Source organism: Schistocerca cancellata, chromosome 10 (genome assembly GCF_023864275.1).
Source record: "Schistocerca cancellata isolate TAMUIC-IGC-003103 chromosome 10, iqSchCanc2.1, whole genome shotgun sequence".
NCBI classification, from domain to species: domain Eukaryota; kingdom Metazoa; phylum Arthropoda; class Insecta; order Orthoptera; family Acrididae; genus Schistocerca; species Schistocerca cancellata.
The window spans coordinates 6,132,572-6,151,317 of NC_064635.1; the positions used below are offsets into that span (position 1 = coordinate 6,132,572).

The 18,746-nt window shown below is 41.0% G+C and overlaps 1 protein-coding gene across 1 annotated transcript in view; it reads left to right on the plus strand.

The window, feature by feature from the left end:
* Nucleotides 1–402: 402 nt before the first annotated feature.
* Nucleotides 403–18,746, plus strand: part of LOC126106616 (acid phosphatase type 7) — a 93,471-nt gene continuing 75,127 nt past the window's right edge. Inside the window, exons 1-3 of the mRNA XM_049912966.1 lie at nucleotides 403–626; nucleotides 15,996–16,190; nucleotides 16,364–16,584. Of these exons, the coding sequence (XP_049768923.1) occupies nucleotides 536–626; nucleotides 15,996–16,190; nucleotides 16,364–16,584 (507 nt within the window). The 5' untranslated portion in view covers nucleotides 403–535. The remainder of the gene's footprint in view (nucleotides 627–15,995; nucleotides 16,191–16,363; nucleotides 16,585–18,746) is intronic.

An 18,746-nucleotide genomic window follows, 5' to 3' on the forward strand; every position in this document is an offset into this window, starting at 1 on the left:
ACAATACCGAATGAGCTGCAAAAACTGCCGGGAAGAATCAGCTGACAGTCATACGATTTAAAACTGACCTCAGGGGAACACCATTGTTACCAGCATTTACTTTGTATTACCAATATAAGTAACGGTGCATCTGATCTCCGTTCACCCCATTGAATCGTTTCTACTTAAGATATCGTTTATTTGTGCAATAGCGGTTAAATGCACAGTATGCAAGGTCAAACAAGCCCGACTGCGCAAATGCAGGAAATGTCAATATAAAATGCATCTTCTTAGATGTCACCATATTGGAGATCACTCGAATGTTTAGCACAGTCAAATTTGTTAGAGATAATTACATTGAGCGTTTATCTTTGTTTGGTGAAGAAGTGATTATATCTTTACATCGTGTTAATGATCTTTGCATTACCGCAGTGTGTGGTGTGCGTTTGTTGTCATTGGTTGTTTGCGGTTTGATTGTGGTGGGGGCGTTGTTATGAGTTATCAGTGTGACTTTTCGATAACGTCAGTGCAACGCTAGCCTCAGTGAAACGTCAAGATGTGGAGATGTGCGACTGTTTTGTTCTGTATTCACGTTGCAAGCTGTCTTGTGTTTTATCAACCAGAGCAGATACACCTTTCATATGGAGGTATGTTGTAAATAGTTGTCAGACGCAGAATTACCATTTCGTTTCCAAGCATTTGCTAATTTGTCGCGCAAATGTATAGTTCATTTCACGAATTGAATACTGACAGTCCAAATTAAATGTGAAACCACTGTGAACTCGTTGAGTTTGATGAACGAAGTAATAAAAACTACGTAAACTACGTAAACTGCGTTTGTGTACTACAACACGGAAATGTTGTGTTTGTTGCTAAATTAAGATACTAATTACAGGCAGCAAACGGAGTGAAACTTGTAGCACTTTCGACGGAGAGTAGTGATGAGAAATTAAATATATCATCGCAGTGAATTTTAGGATGTTAATTTTTCGCAATTTAACAGTGTTTTCTTGCGTTATGTTATTTCCGATCTTTTCCGCCTAAATAACATTCCAGGTCAAACATGGAGAACAAAAGAAATCATAATAAAGTTTATAGGGCTTAATTGAAATTGCGTATCGGGCTACAACAAAACAGCGTATTAAAGATGGTCGTCACAATTTCGGTGACTCACTATGATTTATTTTAGTTAATCGTCAAAAAATCTTCCCAGGTTGTGGGGACATAGCCAGATTTTGCACAAGCTGCACTGTATTGCTTCAAGTGTCTTATATCTGAAATGTTGTAAATATTCTGCTACTGAATTGAAGCAACGATCTAATAAGAATGTGCTTAGGATTTTAGAAAAGAGTGTGAACGGTGGTATGATTTTTAACATATTTTCAAGACTATTGTAAATTTGTATACCACTGTTTGTTGTGGAGGTTTTACTGGCTGATATCCTTACTGAGTGGAGATGAAGCTTTTCCTTGTAACATGCTCATGGATACAGTTTTCATTTCTGTGTGCAAATTCTTTCTTACGCACTCATAGATTTATAGGCCCTATGTACGTACATTACAATGGGAGGATTGATGACTTTCGAAAAAGAGGTTTTCAAGAATCAGTTTCTTGAGGATGTTGCATTCCTGTAACAGTTCTTTTCTGGTTTAGGAAAATGAGTGAACTAGGTGGTGTATTACCCCTGAATGTAACTCCGTGCAGTAGAATGCTATGGAATTGAGCAAAGTAAGTAATTTATACACTGTTAAAACTTGCTTTAATAGAGTGTAATTGTAGACTATAACACATTTTATTTAGTGTTACATTTATTTTATTTGTATGTGCCATTTGAAGTTATTTTGAAGCCACATGCCTAAAAAATTTGTTTCCAGAGACGATGAAATTTTGTTAGTTTATTGTCACACCAGTGTTGCATGTGTCACTTTTAAAGAGAAATTTAGGTGTTTCTTTTGTGTTTATCAGTAGTTCATTCCCATGAAATCATCTATTTAGCTGTGCTGCTGTTTTATTTACAGCTGCAAAATCTGCATCTGAGAAGCATATCCTATAATTTTCCTTTAGTTCATTTTGTTGTGATCCATTGCTTGTAGGGCAGTGTGCCTAAAATCATCGATGGCACTAGTTGAAACATCCTGGCAGATAAAAACTGTTTGCCAGAATGAGACTCGAACTTGGGATCTTTGCCTTTCACGGGCAAGTGTTCTACCAGCTGAGCTACCCAAGCACAACTCATGCCCAGTCCCCACAGCTTTACTTCAGCCAGTATCTTTTCTTCCAGGAGTGCTAGTTCTGCAATGTTTGCAGGAGAGCTTCTGTGAAGTTTAGGAGACGAGATACTGGCTGTGAGAATGGGGCGTGAGTCATGCTTTGGTAGCTCAGTTGGTAGAACACTTGCCTGCGAAAGGCAAAAGTCCCGAGTTTATGTCTTGGTTTGGTACACAGTTTTAATCTGCCAGGAAGTTTCATATCAGCTGCAGAGTGAAAATTTCAATATGGCACTAGTTTTTCCTGAATCCATGCTGAGCATCAGTGATAATTTTGTTTTTCTCTAAAAATTTTGTTAACCAGTTATACATCACTTCTTCTGTGATTTTACTTAAGCCTGATTATATGGCAATTGGTCTATAGTTTTAGTTAGTCTCCTTTCTTATGAATAGGGACTACTTTATCAACACAGTGGAAATGTACCTTTCAGAAAAGATCAATTGCTTATATCAGCAAGAGGCAGTGATACAAAACTTGTCAGTTGCTTTGCAATTGCAGTGCAGTTTCTCAGTGAAAAATATGGCAACACACTGATCGTTTATCTGACCAGTTTCGCACATTATATCTTTAATATCATTTTAAAATTTTTGTTTTGCATTTTAGTGGTGATCGTTCTCACTTCATTGACCATAACAGAGGCTATGTGCATTTGACTTACTTTGCACAATCCAGATCCTCTCTGAAGCTCCATAGCCTCATGGACTGAGCCCTTGCAACCAGTTTTCTCAGAAGCTGTTAGGACATGCTCATTAATGTCATTTGTAAGTGCGTCCAATTTCGTTAATCAAATTAGGCCTACCACATTGTCAATAATTTCCATGCTGGATATATTTTCATCTTTTTTTCCCCAACTCCCTTTTGATAACACTCAAGATGTTTTATTGTTTGAGTTGACTATTTTAGATTTAAAATGTAAGGATTTGGAGCACGTTACATTTCTTTTTAGGATTTTACAATATAATCTATAGTGTTCTTTTATTGCAGTCACATTAGAACTGCTTTGTGTTATATCTAACTTTCTTTGTCTTACATGAAATTTTCATCCCTTTCTAATCCACAGTTTCACGTTGAAAATCTGAGGATTAATTTTTACAGTTTTCTTGTGAAATACTGCTTCAAATAGGGACTTGACTTCATCTGTGACTAGCTTAAATTTGATCTTCAGAATAGGAGCAGTTGTCAAGCAAATAAGATTTCATTTTGTGTTTGAATTTTATTTTACTATCTATTGAATTCTTTCCATCACTGCAGAAGTGGTCAGAGATTGTTATGGCTGGTCACTTTGCTCCTTTCTGTGATTGCTAAGACTGAGTGATAGGTATCATCTGCAACGTACTGTTGGTTGTGATTTTGAGTAAAATTAAAAACTGATGTAGGTAGGTTGAAAATGGGAAATACCTAGTAGGAACGCTTATCGTTCTAAATTTTCTTCCTTGATGAGTGATGGTGATATCATCTGCATGTGTGAATCATTTTATTTCTGGCTGGTGTGGCTTGTCATTTGTGTACACGTGGAACATAGTAGGGAAAAGATCACTCTCTTGTTATAATATATATATTTTCAGTTTCTCCATCTACGTTTCTTCCCCTGGAGTGTTATGAAAATTAAATGTCGTGTGACGAGGGCCTCCCGTCGGGTAGACCGTTCGCCTGGTGCAAGTCTTTCGATTTGACGCCACTTTGGCAACTTGCGCGTCAATGGGGATGAAATGATGATGATTAGGACAACACAACACCCAGTCCCTGAGCGAAGAAAATCTCCGGCCCAGCCGGGAATCGAACCCGGGCCCTTTGGATTGACAGTCTGTCGCGCTGACCGCTCAGCTACCGGGGGCGGCTGGAGTGTTATGTAAAATACTCTGTTCTGCAGCATGCCTGTTAAAATGTCAGTCAGTCAAATGTCCTTTGTTATTTCATTGTCCTTTGTGAGGATGTGTTTGTGGTCTGCTGTATTGTACACAGCAGAAAGATCAACACAAACAGCAGTGCTCAGTTATTACTTTTCCATTCAAAACTGTCTTCTGTGTGTTGAATCATAATGTTATTTGACCAGCACATGTTTGTCTGGTCTGGAACCAGCTTTTTGAGGGATAAGTTTTCTATCGATTTTGGTTGTTATTGTTGGCAGACTCATTCTTTCAGGTAGCTAATCTAGGTGGCTGTTTAAAAAAAATAGGATGGAAATTTTTTGACCCAGTGGGCTCTGTGCCCAACTATTCACCTTTGAATTTGCAATACATTACATTTACGTGTGGTGAGCTCAGTGTTCTCATTGCTATTGACAGTATCATAAGCCTTCGTATTACGGGACACTGCTAAGTGGTTTAAGATACCTCAGGCCTTCACTGCCTCTAGTAATGGCAAAGTGTAGGCTGCCAGGTTTTCTCACTTGTCAGCGAAATGGAAGTGAGCGAAGTGGAAATCAGCATATGGGTGAAGATTAGATATATGACAAAGGGACACACACACACACACACACACACACACACACACACACACACACACACACAGTCCAAATGGGGAAAGTCTCCGACCCAGCCAGGAATTGAACCTGGGTCCCCGCAATCTAGAGGCAACGACACTAACGTCGGGACTATGCCAAGTGTGCCCATGACCCATGGTAGCCTGTGCTTGTGACTCCAGCTTTTGTATATTCTTTCTCTCTTTTAAAGTGTCTTTAAATGCGCTGTAAGTAAGCATTGTCCCATAAATTGCATTATGGAAGAATGCCTTCAAGGATGTGCTTCTTGCGTTTAAAATATGCCTCATACATTGCCACAGAGAGATAGATATCAGTAATTAATTCTGCACGCTGCATGAACAACCTTATCATTACACAGGTGAGTGAGTACAAAAATCCGGAGATTTTTGGAGTCACCTACAGTGTGTAAAGCTATATCTTAAGATGATGATGTTGCCTGCTTTTGATGTCTCCTTAGTTTATTGACTTAAGCTGCAGACCCCAAAAAATGATTTATGCCTACCAACATGGTACGAACATGAACACAACCTAGCAGTTTTGTCTACAAGTCAGCAGAATGAAGGACACATCTTACAAGTGCCAAAGGATTTTTTTGGTACAAATTGTTTTATTGTTTCTCAGAATATCTACTTTTAAAATTTACACACATTTTGATGGTGTCCAGCCATTTGTGGAAACACGTGTTTTTAGTCTGAAGTTTGTATCCGAAAAATGTGGTTTTGCACAGATACAGTAACTTCTGCAGGTGATGAAAATCTCAGTCCTGCCAATTGTTTGAGATAAGGCAACAAAAAGTATTTGTTAGGTGATAAATTGTGAATATGGACAATGAGACATCAACATGTTGGTTTTTTTTCCCATCAAATACTCAATTGTTTGACATGGTGTGTTACAATAATGGTCAGTATGTGTCCACCGCAACTGCGGGAACAAGTGTTTTTCTTGGAAATGTTTCACAAACATACGACATACATTTATTTCGGTTTCTCTCACAACACCCAAACAATTAGTTGCTGCGTGGTTCCTGGCTTGTACCAATATATATGACAAAGTTTTGGCTCTTCTTATGATACTCTAAATGGATTTTACATTCCCTCTGATGAAGGTGTTGAGCTACTCATTAAATCAGTCAACACAAATAAGTGTTCAAGATTCGGGTGAATTGTACGGAATCCTTGGGAACAAATCTTTTTCACAGATAAATGTTTAAGCAAAACCAAATTTACTGTAGTTTTTGATACACGTAACAATGTGTCTATTGTCACAGAAGAAGCTGAGTAGCACCGTGGTTTAGTGGTTATAATACTAAAGTCTAAACTGTTGCATGGAGGGTCCTGAGTTCAAAACTCACCTGGACAGTACAATTTTAATTTCTATATTTGGTTCGAATACATTCTAGTAGTATCCACCACTATCAAGAGCCATTGTACTGGAATGTTCTGTAGCTGTATATATACTGTATGTGTTCTGGCTGGAGGCAGTTTGCTCTGTGCTCTTGTATGTGCAAGTGCCGAGTAAACCTTTGTTAAGTGAAGTTAGTGTTCGTCATTCATCTAATTACACCTTCTTCTACGTGGCATTATTCTTGTGGAAGCGCTGTGTATTGGAACTTGTGATAGAGCACGTCATCAATGACACGGTGGCTCTCATCAGGCCACGACAGAGCTGCCATTTGCGTGGCAAGAAACCCGAGTTTGAGCCATATTCACAGATTGCAATCTATTGAAGACAGACAAAGAGGATGTTACGATGACAGCAACTCTTTGCCACCACATGAGACATCCTTCCAGGTTCTCTGTTGACGATGGCCAAGATCCAAACAAATGGCTGAAGGTATATGAGCATACAGCCACATGTAACAAGTGGGATGACACCGTGTGTTTGGCTAACGTATTTTTCTGCTTGGAGGGCACTGCCAAGCAATGGTATGAGAACAACGAGGAATAGTTCACAAGCTGGGAAGTGTTCCAGGCAGAACTGCACAAGTATTTCGGCGACACACAACAACAGAAGTGCACGGCTGAAGATAAACTACAGTGCAGGGCACAGCTTCCAGGAGAAACTACAGCATCCTAAATTCGAGACGTCTTGGAGCTGTGTAAAATAGTGTATCCTAGACTGTAGGAGGAAGACAAGGTTGGACGTCTCATGAAACGTGATGCTGAGGACAAGTATCAAGCCCTACTCCTGAAGGAGGTTTCGGCAGCAGACAACTTCATAAAATGGTGCCAATATATCGAGACAATGCATCAAAAAGGAATTACATGCAAGAAGTTTGAACTGCTTTCAAATGTCGTACAATGTCTGTGATGGAGGAAGCAACTGATTTCACAAGTGTTCTTCGTCAGATAGTGAGAGAGGAGGTTCAAAAGGCACTTGGATTGCATGGCGAGCAAAAAATCGAGACACTTCAAGAGGTCATCAGGAAGGAAGTGGAGCAGACATTGAACCCAATCTCTCGTCCTTCATTTCCCTTTAAAAGCTGAAAATGTCGAGACCCAGCCGGAGTTACGTTCCTATAATGCCGCATGAGGAACCTGTTTGGGCACCAAGGAAGACCGACGTCTGGAGGACCCAGGATAACCAACCAGTATGTTTCCACTGTGGACGACCAGGATGTGGTACGCTATTGTCGAGAAAGGCGGCGGATATATGATGACTCCCGCGCCAGAAGACAGCAGACTGATCTTAGACGATGCCAATTTCGGGACGACAAAGATGAACAAGATGTGGGTGCAGGATGACACAGGTCACCATCGTCATAAGCTAGCCGCTGGAGAGGACGCTCCCCAACCCGCCAATCGAGGTCTCCATCACCGTTTAGAAGCTCCAGCTGATCATCTAGCTGCCACAACCTGGAAAACTAAAGGCTATGATCTTCCTTGGAGGTGAGGCCGCCGAAGAGAAAAATCATCCGCCATCGATCACTACAAAAATGATTGGGAGCTATGTCGAAAACCTCATGGATAGCCGACCAGCCCAAGCTATTGTGGACTGTGGAGCATCATGTTCAGTCATTTTGGAGAAGTACCATCACCAGTTGCAGAAAACCGTATTCATCGACAACAAAAGATCTGTGCTGAAAGTGGCTAATGGGAAATATGTAAAACCTACAGGAAGATATACCATTCGTGTGGGTATAAGTGGCCATTCACAGCCCGTAGAATTCATCATCTTACAAGAGTATAGTCATGATGTCATTCTCGGATAGGACTTTTTGAAAGCTTCTCAGGCAATTATAGATTGTGGTCACTCGAAGCTTATGCTAGACAAGATGAGATACTGTGGACAGGAAGATGTGCATCCGAGTGTGTGGAGACTATATGTGCTGGATGAAGTGATCATTCCTGCAGTCAGCACTAGAAAGGTAACTGTCACGTGTCATACCATGCATCAACCCATGGATCTTGTAGTGGGATGTAAGAGAAGCTTACCACTGAAGAATAACTTGGTCATCTCAGCCTCTGTCCTCTCATTTAAGAATGGATTCGATGAATTGTGGATAGTTAACTGTCGCCGAAAACTGCAAATCCTTCCAAGATGCATGCACGTAGCAAATGCTGAGCCGTTAATTGAAGAACAGCTGAGCGTCATAGAAACCTCCCATGCTGAGTCTGTGCACGAATTTAGGGGTACCACTATGAGACAAGATCTTCTAGCTTGACTATCACCAGATCTCACTAAGGAACAATAGAAGAAGCTACTTGCCATTCTTCAAGAGCTCTCTGAATACTTCAATCCACAGGTGAAGAGCAAATTAGACAAATTTATGGTGAAGCACCGGATTAGCACTGGCGACCATCAACCAATAAGCCAGAGAGCATACCGTGTGTCAGCAACGGAAAGTCGGATAATTCGCAACGAGGTAGAGAAAATGATGAAGAATGACATCATTCAGCCTTCGCAGAGCCCATGGTCGTCACCGTTGGTCCTCGTCAGGAAGAAGGATGGCAGTTGGTGCTTTTGTGTTAATTACAGGAAGCTTAATGAGATAACTAAACGGGACGTTTACCTTCTTCCACAAATTGACGACACACTAGATTGTCTGAAGGGGGCTAAGTTTTTCTCAACGATGGACATGTACTCGGGATACTGGCAAATGAAAGTAGATGAGGCTGATCGTGAGAAAATTGCATTCATCACCTGAGGGCCTGTGAGAGTTTAAGGTAATGCCATTTGGTTTGTGTAATGGACAAGCAACTTTTGAATGGTTGATGGATGATCTTCTTAGGCACCTGAAGTGGACAATGTGTCTTTGTTATTTAGATGACATTATAGTGTTCCCAGAGACATTTGATGAACATATGAAAAGACTGAGGGCCATTCTTGAGTGTCTCCAACAAGGCAGACTGAAACTTAATCTAAGAAAGTGTCTCTTTCGAGCAAAAGAAATCAAAATACTTGGACACCTTGTATCAAACGAAGGTGTGTGGCCAGACGCAGAAAAGGTGAGCTCTATAACAGAATTTCCTATTTCCTAAAAGTATTAGAGATGTGAAAAGCTTTCTCGGATAATGTTCTTATTACCGTAGTTTTATCAAAGATTTTTGTATCAAAGCCATGGCACTCCAAGGGTTGTTAAAAGCTGATGCTAAATTTATCTGGGATGGTGATCAAAAAGATTGTTTCGACGTGCTGTGAAAAGCTCTAACAACTGACCCTGTACTTGGTCTGTATGATGAGTGAGCACCTACAGAACTACACACAGATGCTGGTGGGTATGGGATCGGTGCTGTTCTGGTGCAAATTTCGGATGGAAAGAAGAAGGTTATAGCCTATGCTTCTAGGACACTTAACAAAAGCTGAGAGAAACTACCCAACTACAGAAAGAGAATGCCTTGCTGTGATCTGGTCCATGTGCAAATTTCGACAGTATCTATATGGAAGGCCATTCACAGTTGTTACAGACCGTCATTGACTTTGTTGGTTGACAGGTCTTAAGGATCCAACAGGACGACTTGCCAGGTGGGCACCACGTCTTCTAGAGTATGACATTACCATAGTGTTCAAAAGTGGAAAAAAACACCAAGAAGCTGACTGTATCTCAGGAAACCCTGTGCAAGACCATCAAGACTTTGATGAAGACAGTGACTGACTCGCTGCTCTCCAGGATCTCTCTGCTGAGCAGAAGGAGGATGCCAAGATATCTCAAATTATACTTGCCTTAAATCGGTCAGAGGATGTGAAAGGACAATTTAAGGTAGTTAATGTATTACTTTGCAAGAAAAACTTTGATCCGTATGGAAAGAGGTGTCTACCAGTGGTTCCGAAATACATGCGCTTAGATGTTCTACAGAAATTCCATGACACATTGAGGCCGGACATTTAGGATTTATTAAGACATACAATAGAATTGGCAAGAGATTTTTCTGGCCAGGTTTATTTAGGAGTGTCCGTCACTATATGTCGCACTGTCGCGAGTGCCAGAGGAGAAAGGCAGTTCCTCAGAAACCACCTGGCTGACTCATACCAATTCCACCAGCCAAAACTCCTTTACAGCATGTTGGGGTTGATGTCCTCTGATGATTTCCAACATCTGCTAGTGGCAATAGAGGGAGTATTGTTTGCACTGATTTTCTGACCCGCTATACCATTACAAAAGCTGTGAAAACAGCCGAAACATCTGAGGTAGCCAAATTCATTGTGGAAGACATTGTATTAAAACACGGTGCCCCAAGGTCGTTAATTATGGATCGCGAGAAAGTTTTTCAATCAAATCTTGTGACAAACCATTGGTGCTACATTACTCATCACATGACGACCATCCGCAAACTAACGGGCTTACTGAACGCGTTAATAAGACCTTGGCTGACGTGTTATCAATGTTGAGCAGAGCAACTGGGATGAGGTGCTACCTTTCATGACGTTTGCCTACAACACCGCCAAACAAGACACCACAGGATTTATGCCATTTTTCCTGGTACATGGGAGTGAGGCGACGACGACTATGGACACACTGTTTCCGTTACATGACATGGACGACGACTACATCGGCCAGATGTTAACCAGAGCTGAGGAAGCTTGGCAGTTAGCTCGACTCCACGTGCTGCAGGCTTAAGAAAACGATCGCTGATGGTATGACGTGAGCCACTGCTCTGTTGTCTATAAGCCTGGTGACCTCGTCTGGATCTTCACCCCTGTTCGAAAGGTTGGTCTCTCTGAGAAGCTCCTCGGGTGCTACTGTGGACCTTATAAGGTTGTAAGACAGTTATCTGATGTTACTTATGAAGCTGAAGATTTCTATCCCGACACAAAACAACGAAAGATCAGAGATATGGTCCACATCGCGGAAAGGTAACGAAGAGCGTAGCGGCAAAAGAAGTTCCAAGAAGATCACCGCCAGGGTGAGAATCAGTCGTCAGGAGTCAGAGTATGCAAGACCAATTACTCGTTCCCGGACTAGGAGGATGTAACACTGAGATGCTGTTCTCTTAAGGAGGGAGCAATGTCACAGAAGAAACTGAGTAGCACCGTGATTTAGTGATACTAAACTGAACTGTTGCAAGGAGGGTCATGAGTTCAAAACTCACCTGGACTGTACAATTTTAATTTCTATATTCGGTTCAAATACATTCTAGAAGTATACGCCAATATCAAGAGTCATTGTACTGGAATGTTCTGTAGCTGTATATATACTGTATGTGTTCTGGCCGGAGGCAGTTCGCTTCGCGCTCTTGTACGAGCAAGTGCTGAATAAGTTAAGTGAAGTTAGTGTTCGTCATTCATCTAATTATACCTTCTTCTGTGTGACACTATTATGTTGATGCTCTTCAGTTATGCTGCACACAGCATCCCTGGTTTTTGGAGCAACAACTGATTTTGGTTGACGTTCATGAAACTTATAACTGATGGAGGCACTGTTGCTGATGAGTTAGGCTGTTACAGAAATCATCTAATGAAATCTCTTATCTGAAAATTCCCCATTTTTCACCAAACTGTTTCTTTAACACTCACTATACACAAACTACCAGTCAGTGTCTGATGTGTCATTTTTTTTACAACAATAAATGCAAATTGTAAAATAATAATGTCACATGCCAGCAGTGTCATCTAGTGGTTGTTGGTAAAAACAAGGTGACCCTCATGTTGCTAGGCCGACTACAAAGGGGTGTTGGGGCATTTTGTTAGTACCAATATTACACTGAGATGACAAGAATCATGGAGTAGTGATAAGCATATATAAAGATGGTGGTCATATCACTTACACGAGCTATAAAGGGGCAGTGCATTGGTGGAGCTGTTATTTGTACTCATGTGACTCGTGTGAAACAATTTCCAGCACAATTATGGCCACATGACGGGAATTAACAGACTTTGAACGCAGAGTAGTAGTTGGAGCTAGACACGTGGGACATTCTATTTTGGAAATATTAAGGGAATTCAGTATTCTGGGACCCAAAGTGTCAAGAGCGTGCTGAGAATATCAAATTGCAGATATTACCTCTAATCACTGACAACACAGTGCGTAGTGGCTGACTGCCTTCACTTAACAACCGAGAGCTGTGGCATTTGCATAGATTTGTCAGTGCTAGCAGACGAGCAACACTGCTTGATCAACCACAGAAATCAATGTGGGATGTATGACAAACATATCAGTTAGGGCAATGCAGCGAAATTTGCTGTTGATTGGGCTGTGGCAGCAGCCTTTGCTAACAGCACAAAATTGCTTGCATGACCTGTCCTAGGCTCGTGACCGTATTGGTTGGACCGTAGATGACTGGAAAATAGTATCCTGGTCAGGTGAGTCCCAATTCAACTTGTCAACAATGCACTATGCAAGCTGGTGGTAGCTCGTTAATGTTGTAGGCTGTGTTTGTATGGAATGGACTGTGTCCTCTGATCCAACTGAGTTGATCATTGATTGGAAATAGTTGTGATTGGCTACTTGGAGACCATTTTCAATCATTTATGGACTTCATGTTCCTAAACAAAGATGTCATGTCATGGGACCACAGTTGTTCACTATCGGTTTCCAGAACATTCCGGACAGTTTAAGGGAATGATTTGGCAACCCAGATCACCTGACTCGAATCCTATCAGACTTTTACGACGCACAGTCGAGATGTCAGTTCGTGCGCAATATCCCACACCAGCTACACTTTTGCAGTTATATTGGTGGCTGTAGAGGTAGCATGGTTTAGTATTTCAGCAGAGGACTTCCAGTGACTTCTTGTGTCTGTGCCACGTTGAGCTGGTGCACTACGCTGGGCGAAAGGAGGTCCGGCACGATATTGTGAGGTATCCCGTGACTTTTATCACTTCAGTGTGTAGATCACAGGAAACTGTGGAGACGGGAACAGAAAAAGAATTGTGCAGTGCTCGGTCATCATCAGATGGTGATAATGGTGTACAATAAAATAATGTGGAATTTCTACTGCCAGTTCACAGTTACAACAACATTTTGTTTACATGGGTTATTTAAACCAACATCTTTAATGGGAAGGACTGCGGTTTCGAGCTTTTGTCATCCAGTATAAATAAGTGACCATAAAAAAGTCTAGTTTGCTGTCTTTGTGTAAAAAAATTCAACATGCATTGCCACATCATGTTGGCAACTAAAGACAGTAGCTCTGTAGCTGTCAACCGTGAAAGTCTGGGCAAGCCAGGCTAGAAAGAGAGAAAATTACTCCACTGTCAGTAGTTCCGTGTGCATCAAGCTGTTTATTCATTTGAGGAACATAGTACATGGGAGGAAGACTGCATCACTGAGGAGTGGTGTCATATTATATATTATTGTGAGGAATTAGTTCAGTGTACATAAGGAGTTCGCCATTTGATATATTTTTTTTGTTTGAATTTGGATATCAGTTCAGTTGTTTTGGGAATTTAACATTTTTCATATATGACAGCAGATGCCATCCATTGACACATGTTGATGGGATTCATGTCAGGTGATGTGGGTAGCCAAATCATTTGCTCAAATTTCCAGAATGTTCTCGAAACACTGTCATGACGGAGAGCCTTCACGGACGTGGCACGAATAATTGTATACACAGATATGCAGAAGTAGCAGCTGTTTGAGACCTCTGTAAAGTATACCAACAGCAAATTATGGCCTGTGCTAAGCTAGCCAAATATACAATTATGGTAGTTTCTTCTATGTTACTCTTTATTTGTGAAACTCAACTACTTTGGAAAATGCCTTGCCCTCTTAGACTGCTCAGCTGGGGTTTCTATCTACAGCTTCACATTAAACGTTTATATAACTTCACTGATGCATATTGGAAATAGACATACAGCTCACTCAAGCTGTGCACCTCGTAACAAGGTAGATTCGTCCACAAACGGGCATTTGGTACTGGTTCGTAGTAATATTCCACCACCATCTGTGGGAAGATCAGTCATTGTTGAATGTATGTAAAAGTAATGGGATCCCTCTTGTTCTCTACACAGGTAAATTGTCTGACGGACCGGGTGAACAGCTATCTGCCGCTGTTTAGTAATGACGGTGTAGTGAACGAGAAAATGTTGTTGTTAAATGACTATAGGGGAGGAGACGAGATGACTTAAACAGAATTTTTAGTTGGTGCTCTTAATGCAAAAAAAAAAAATGTAAGTTAATGTGGATGAGTAGCAAAAAAGTATGTGATGTTTGAAGACAGCATTAGTACTGTGCTGCTTGATACAGTTATGTCAATTAAATTTCTAGGCATAGTGTTGCGAAGCGATATGAAATGGAACGAGCACGTAAGGATGGTAATATAGAAGGTGAATATTCGTGTATGGTTTGTTGGAAGAATTTTAGGAAAGTTTTGCTCTTCCACAGCATTGTGTGACCTACCCTTAAGTTCTGCTCGAGTGTTTGAGATCCCCACTAGGTCATATTAAAGTTAGACGTGGAAGCAGTTCGGACTTGTGCTTCTAGATTTATTACTGGTGGTTTTGCTGCTGCTAGATGTATTACTGGTGGTTTTGATGAACATTAGAGTATTATTTATATGCTTCCAGAATGTAAATAGTAGTCTCTGGAGGGAAACAATGTTCTTTCCATGAAACAATATTGAGACAATTTAGAGAATCATCATTTGTAGCTGATTGCAGAACGATTCTAGTGTTGTCGACGTACGTTTTGTGTGAGGACTGCGAAGACAAGTCGAGGGAAATAAGGGCTTGTACAGAGGAAAACAGACAGTCATTTTTCCCTCGCTCTGTTCGTGAGTAGAGCAGGAAAAGATATGACTAGTAGTGGTATGCAGCTGTGCACACTATGGTGGTTGTGGAGTATGTATGTAGGTGCAGATGAAAATGAATGTGTGTACAAGAACAAAAACCATTCCAGAATTACCGATTCAGCCATAATTTTAATCAACATAACCCCAGCAGTTGAAGTCTAGAAAATCATTGTGGCACACAGCAATCAGTCTGCACAACAATCATTTCTACCTGCAAGGTGCCTGGAGCAATTAATGGCAGAAGAAAATTTCGTCGATGCATCACCGACCATTTTAAACTCCCTGGGAGCGACCGGCAAGTTTTCATCTGTCCCGACAATAATCGTGCATGCTGAATTGGATCAGAACTGACCGGGGTGGATATGAAGCATAAAAATAGTTGTATTGCATTCTCCACCTGTCATGATACCATAAGCAATAAAATACTCATGTGCATACATCGGGAAAGCTGAAAACCTGCATTTTTCGTCAGGTTTCCACAGTTTTGTCCAACCTCTGTAAGCATAAGAATTCATTGGTCCTGAAGAGGCTTCTGCATAATCTTTGATTATCATCTTTACATAATATTCTCTCTGCACTCTTCTCTAGAATAAGTACTTTATCAGCTGCATTACCCCAGAAGAGGGTGTTGCAGGGCAGAATTAAGTGGAGGCATGCAGAGTATGCTAGCAGTCTTGTCTGCAGATCAAGAAAGTGAGATAGGTTTGCTATGTGCAGAGTAGGGAGAAATGAATTTACTTTGCAGATCATTTATGCATTTTTAGAACCATCTCAGTTTTGTACTCGTGGGGGTTCTAAAGTTACATGTCTTCTTATCAGCTAGTCATTGTCTGTGTGTGTACCTATAACACAGTTGTCTTCTTTGTATGGTGGATGAAGTTACTGCTTGTATTTTTCTCTACTATTTTTCATAACATCTTGGTCACAGCCAGACGTCACCCATCTGCTGCCCGTATTTTTACTCTGTGTCCTCTGCTCCCTTTTTAGCAACAGACCCATTTATTAATTTATTCTATGTAAGGATACTATTTTCCTCCAACTACCTGGAAATTACGTTATTTCTTCACGTAATTCGATGTTATTAAATTTTACAGATGTCCCCAACACAATCGTCGTTACGTGGAGCACTTTAAATAACACTGGCAAATCTGTTGTCGAGTATGGCATAGGTGGCCTCATTTTAGAAGCAAAGGGAACATCGAAGATTTTTCAGAGTGCTGGCAGTTTGGAGAGAATACAGTACATCCATGGAGTTGTACTAGCGAATCTCACATGGGACAGTATATACGGTAAGCCAGATTGTTCTCTACCTCTGTACTTACACATTTCGACGCAAATCTCTCGACACTTGATTTTGGGATCAGAGGTGCCTATATCCCTACAAAATGTCAATCATTCGGTATCAGTTTTGTGAAAACACTGTAAGATGGATGCTGTAAACTTATATCCTACCTTGTTGCAGTGTATCACTGTGGGAACCCAGACTACGGATGGTCGGAACTATTCAGGTTCCGAGTCCCACCCGACCCGGAAGGCCCGGTGCAGTGGGTGCCTTCCCTCGCAGTGTTTGGTGACATGGGTAACGAGAACGCTGTGTCGCTTCCATTTCTGCAGGAGGAGGTGCAGAGGGGAATGTACGATGCCATCATCCATGTCGGTGACTTTGCGTATGACATGAATACGGTATGTTGTTACAGTTATACATTGTGATACAAAAGCAGTGGAGAAAACTGTGCAGTAATCTGGGAAAAATAATTGAAGTTCAGGGATGAAAACTATAAGCTTTATTACTGAAGGAAAAAAGTACAACTAGCCATACTTTTGAATTAATGAATAAGTGATTTAATATACCGCAGCTTGTAGACATATGGAAGTTTGGGTCTGGTTGTGAGTTGTGCACGGATAGCCAAATGGTACGGTATCGGTCGGGATAAGTGGGAAACCCGGGTGTGAGTCTGGTCCGGTACAAATTTTCAATGTCGTCATTATTCACAATTGCAATTTATCTGATGTTTACAAAAAGTGATAAAAGTTTTCCATCACTATGCATACAATGTAGTGCAGTTATCTTTTGCTAATATACGAGTATATTTTCTTTCATTAATATTACATTCTGCTTAATAGATCTAGCATGTGTACTTTGTTTATCTTCCATCCTTTTATCATTGAAACAAAAATCAGTTAAAATAATTATTTGGCAGGCATAGTAGTGGGCAGTGGACAAGCTTTAGTTGACTGCAGCACTTGCTAGCTCCACAGGGGAAAAAGACTAGTTCCTATGAAAGCAAAATTAAATGTATTAAAATAATTGTGTGTCAAAAAAACTCAATATGTATGAATTTTACAATAACTGGATTACAAAGTGTAGTTCAATTTGACATTACCTGTAATTGCGCCGATGTTGGGAGCATGAAGTTAGTGTCAACAGTTTTGTGACCAATACAGTGTAATGAATGTACTTAGCTGTCTTCACAGTGGGTGGAACAACTCAGACATGACAAGTATTACATTAAGAAGCAACAACAGTTTACCAAGCATTTAAATTTATCCAAGGTGAGTCGGAAGCAGAAACAGCAGCCCATTGTGGTGTTCACTCCTTCACTCCAGTGATAGCTTGTCCCCAGGGTAGGCAAGAGCTGGAGGGTAGGCCACGGAACAGAAACGGAGAGCACACTGGTGCTGCTCCATCTCTTTCTCTGGAGATTGCATCACACACCCGCATTCTAACATGCACACCGCTGTAGATTTAGCCCTAAGCAAACTGTCAGATGGTAGTGAGGCTTTCCCACACAATTTTCACACTTCTCCCCAGTAACATAATGCAGCATCCATAATTATAAAGAACTTCACTCTGTTATCAAGGTCTATACATTTTACTAAGTTGGAGAAAAGTTCTATTTCATCCATTGCAGCGTAGAGGTGTGCTTAATCCGTATGTGAAATGCTGAACGGTGAAATAGCCTAAGGACAAGATGTGGAGATACATGTTTGTCTCTGTTATGTTTGTAATGCCATCGGGTAGATAAAAAATTTACACACCAAGTGAAGGAGTACACACATGTAAAGGTATTTAAATTTGCAAGCTTTCAGAGGCAACATCTCTTTCTTCTGGCAGATAGGTTGAAGGGGAAGGAAGAAGTCTGAAGGGAAAGTACTGGTGAGTTTTAGGAAATGCGGAGCATTCAAAAAAGTAGCCCAGAACCCTGGGTCATGGGGCACTTACTGGACGGGACGATAAGGAAAGACCGGTTCAGTTGTTTTCCTTCACCCTTCTTCCTTCCCCTTCAATGATTCTGCCACTGGCTCCAAAAGCTTGCAGATTTAAATACCTTTATATGTGTGTTCTCCTGACAATGCTTGGTGTGTAGATGTTTTATGTATCGAATTACATTATATATTAGAAAATATGTTTTGTTTATGTCTGACATCACATCAGCTAAGTGATTTTGCTGGCTGTACCAAAGAACGAGATGGAACAGTGTTGCAATATTACTGTAGTGCTGATAATTCCTCTGGACGTTGTTGTTCCTAGTGTAGGCTGTGTCTAAACCTAACAATTTAATTTTTGAACCTAATGCAATATAATTGTCATCATCGTCTTCAACCTAAGACTGGTTTCGTGCAGCTTTCCACACTAGTGTCATCCTGTGCAGGCCTCTTTATCTCTACATGGCTACTGTGACCTGATCACTGTACACAACCCTCGATCTCCCTCTCCAGTTACGACCAGCCACACTTACCTTCCAGGCACTCAGTGTGCTGGCACTGCCTGGATGAGGTGGCACAGTGCTCAGGCACTGGGCATACAGTCATCAGGGCAGTGGTTCCAATCCCTGTGTCGCTTC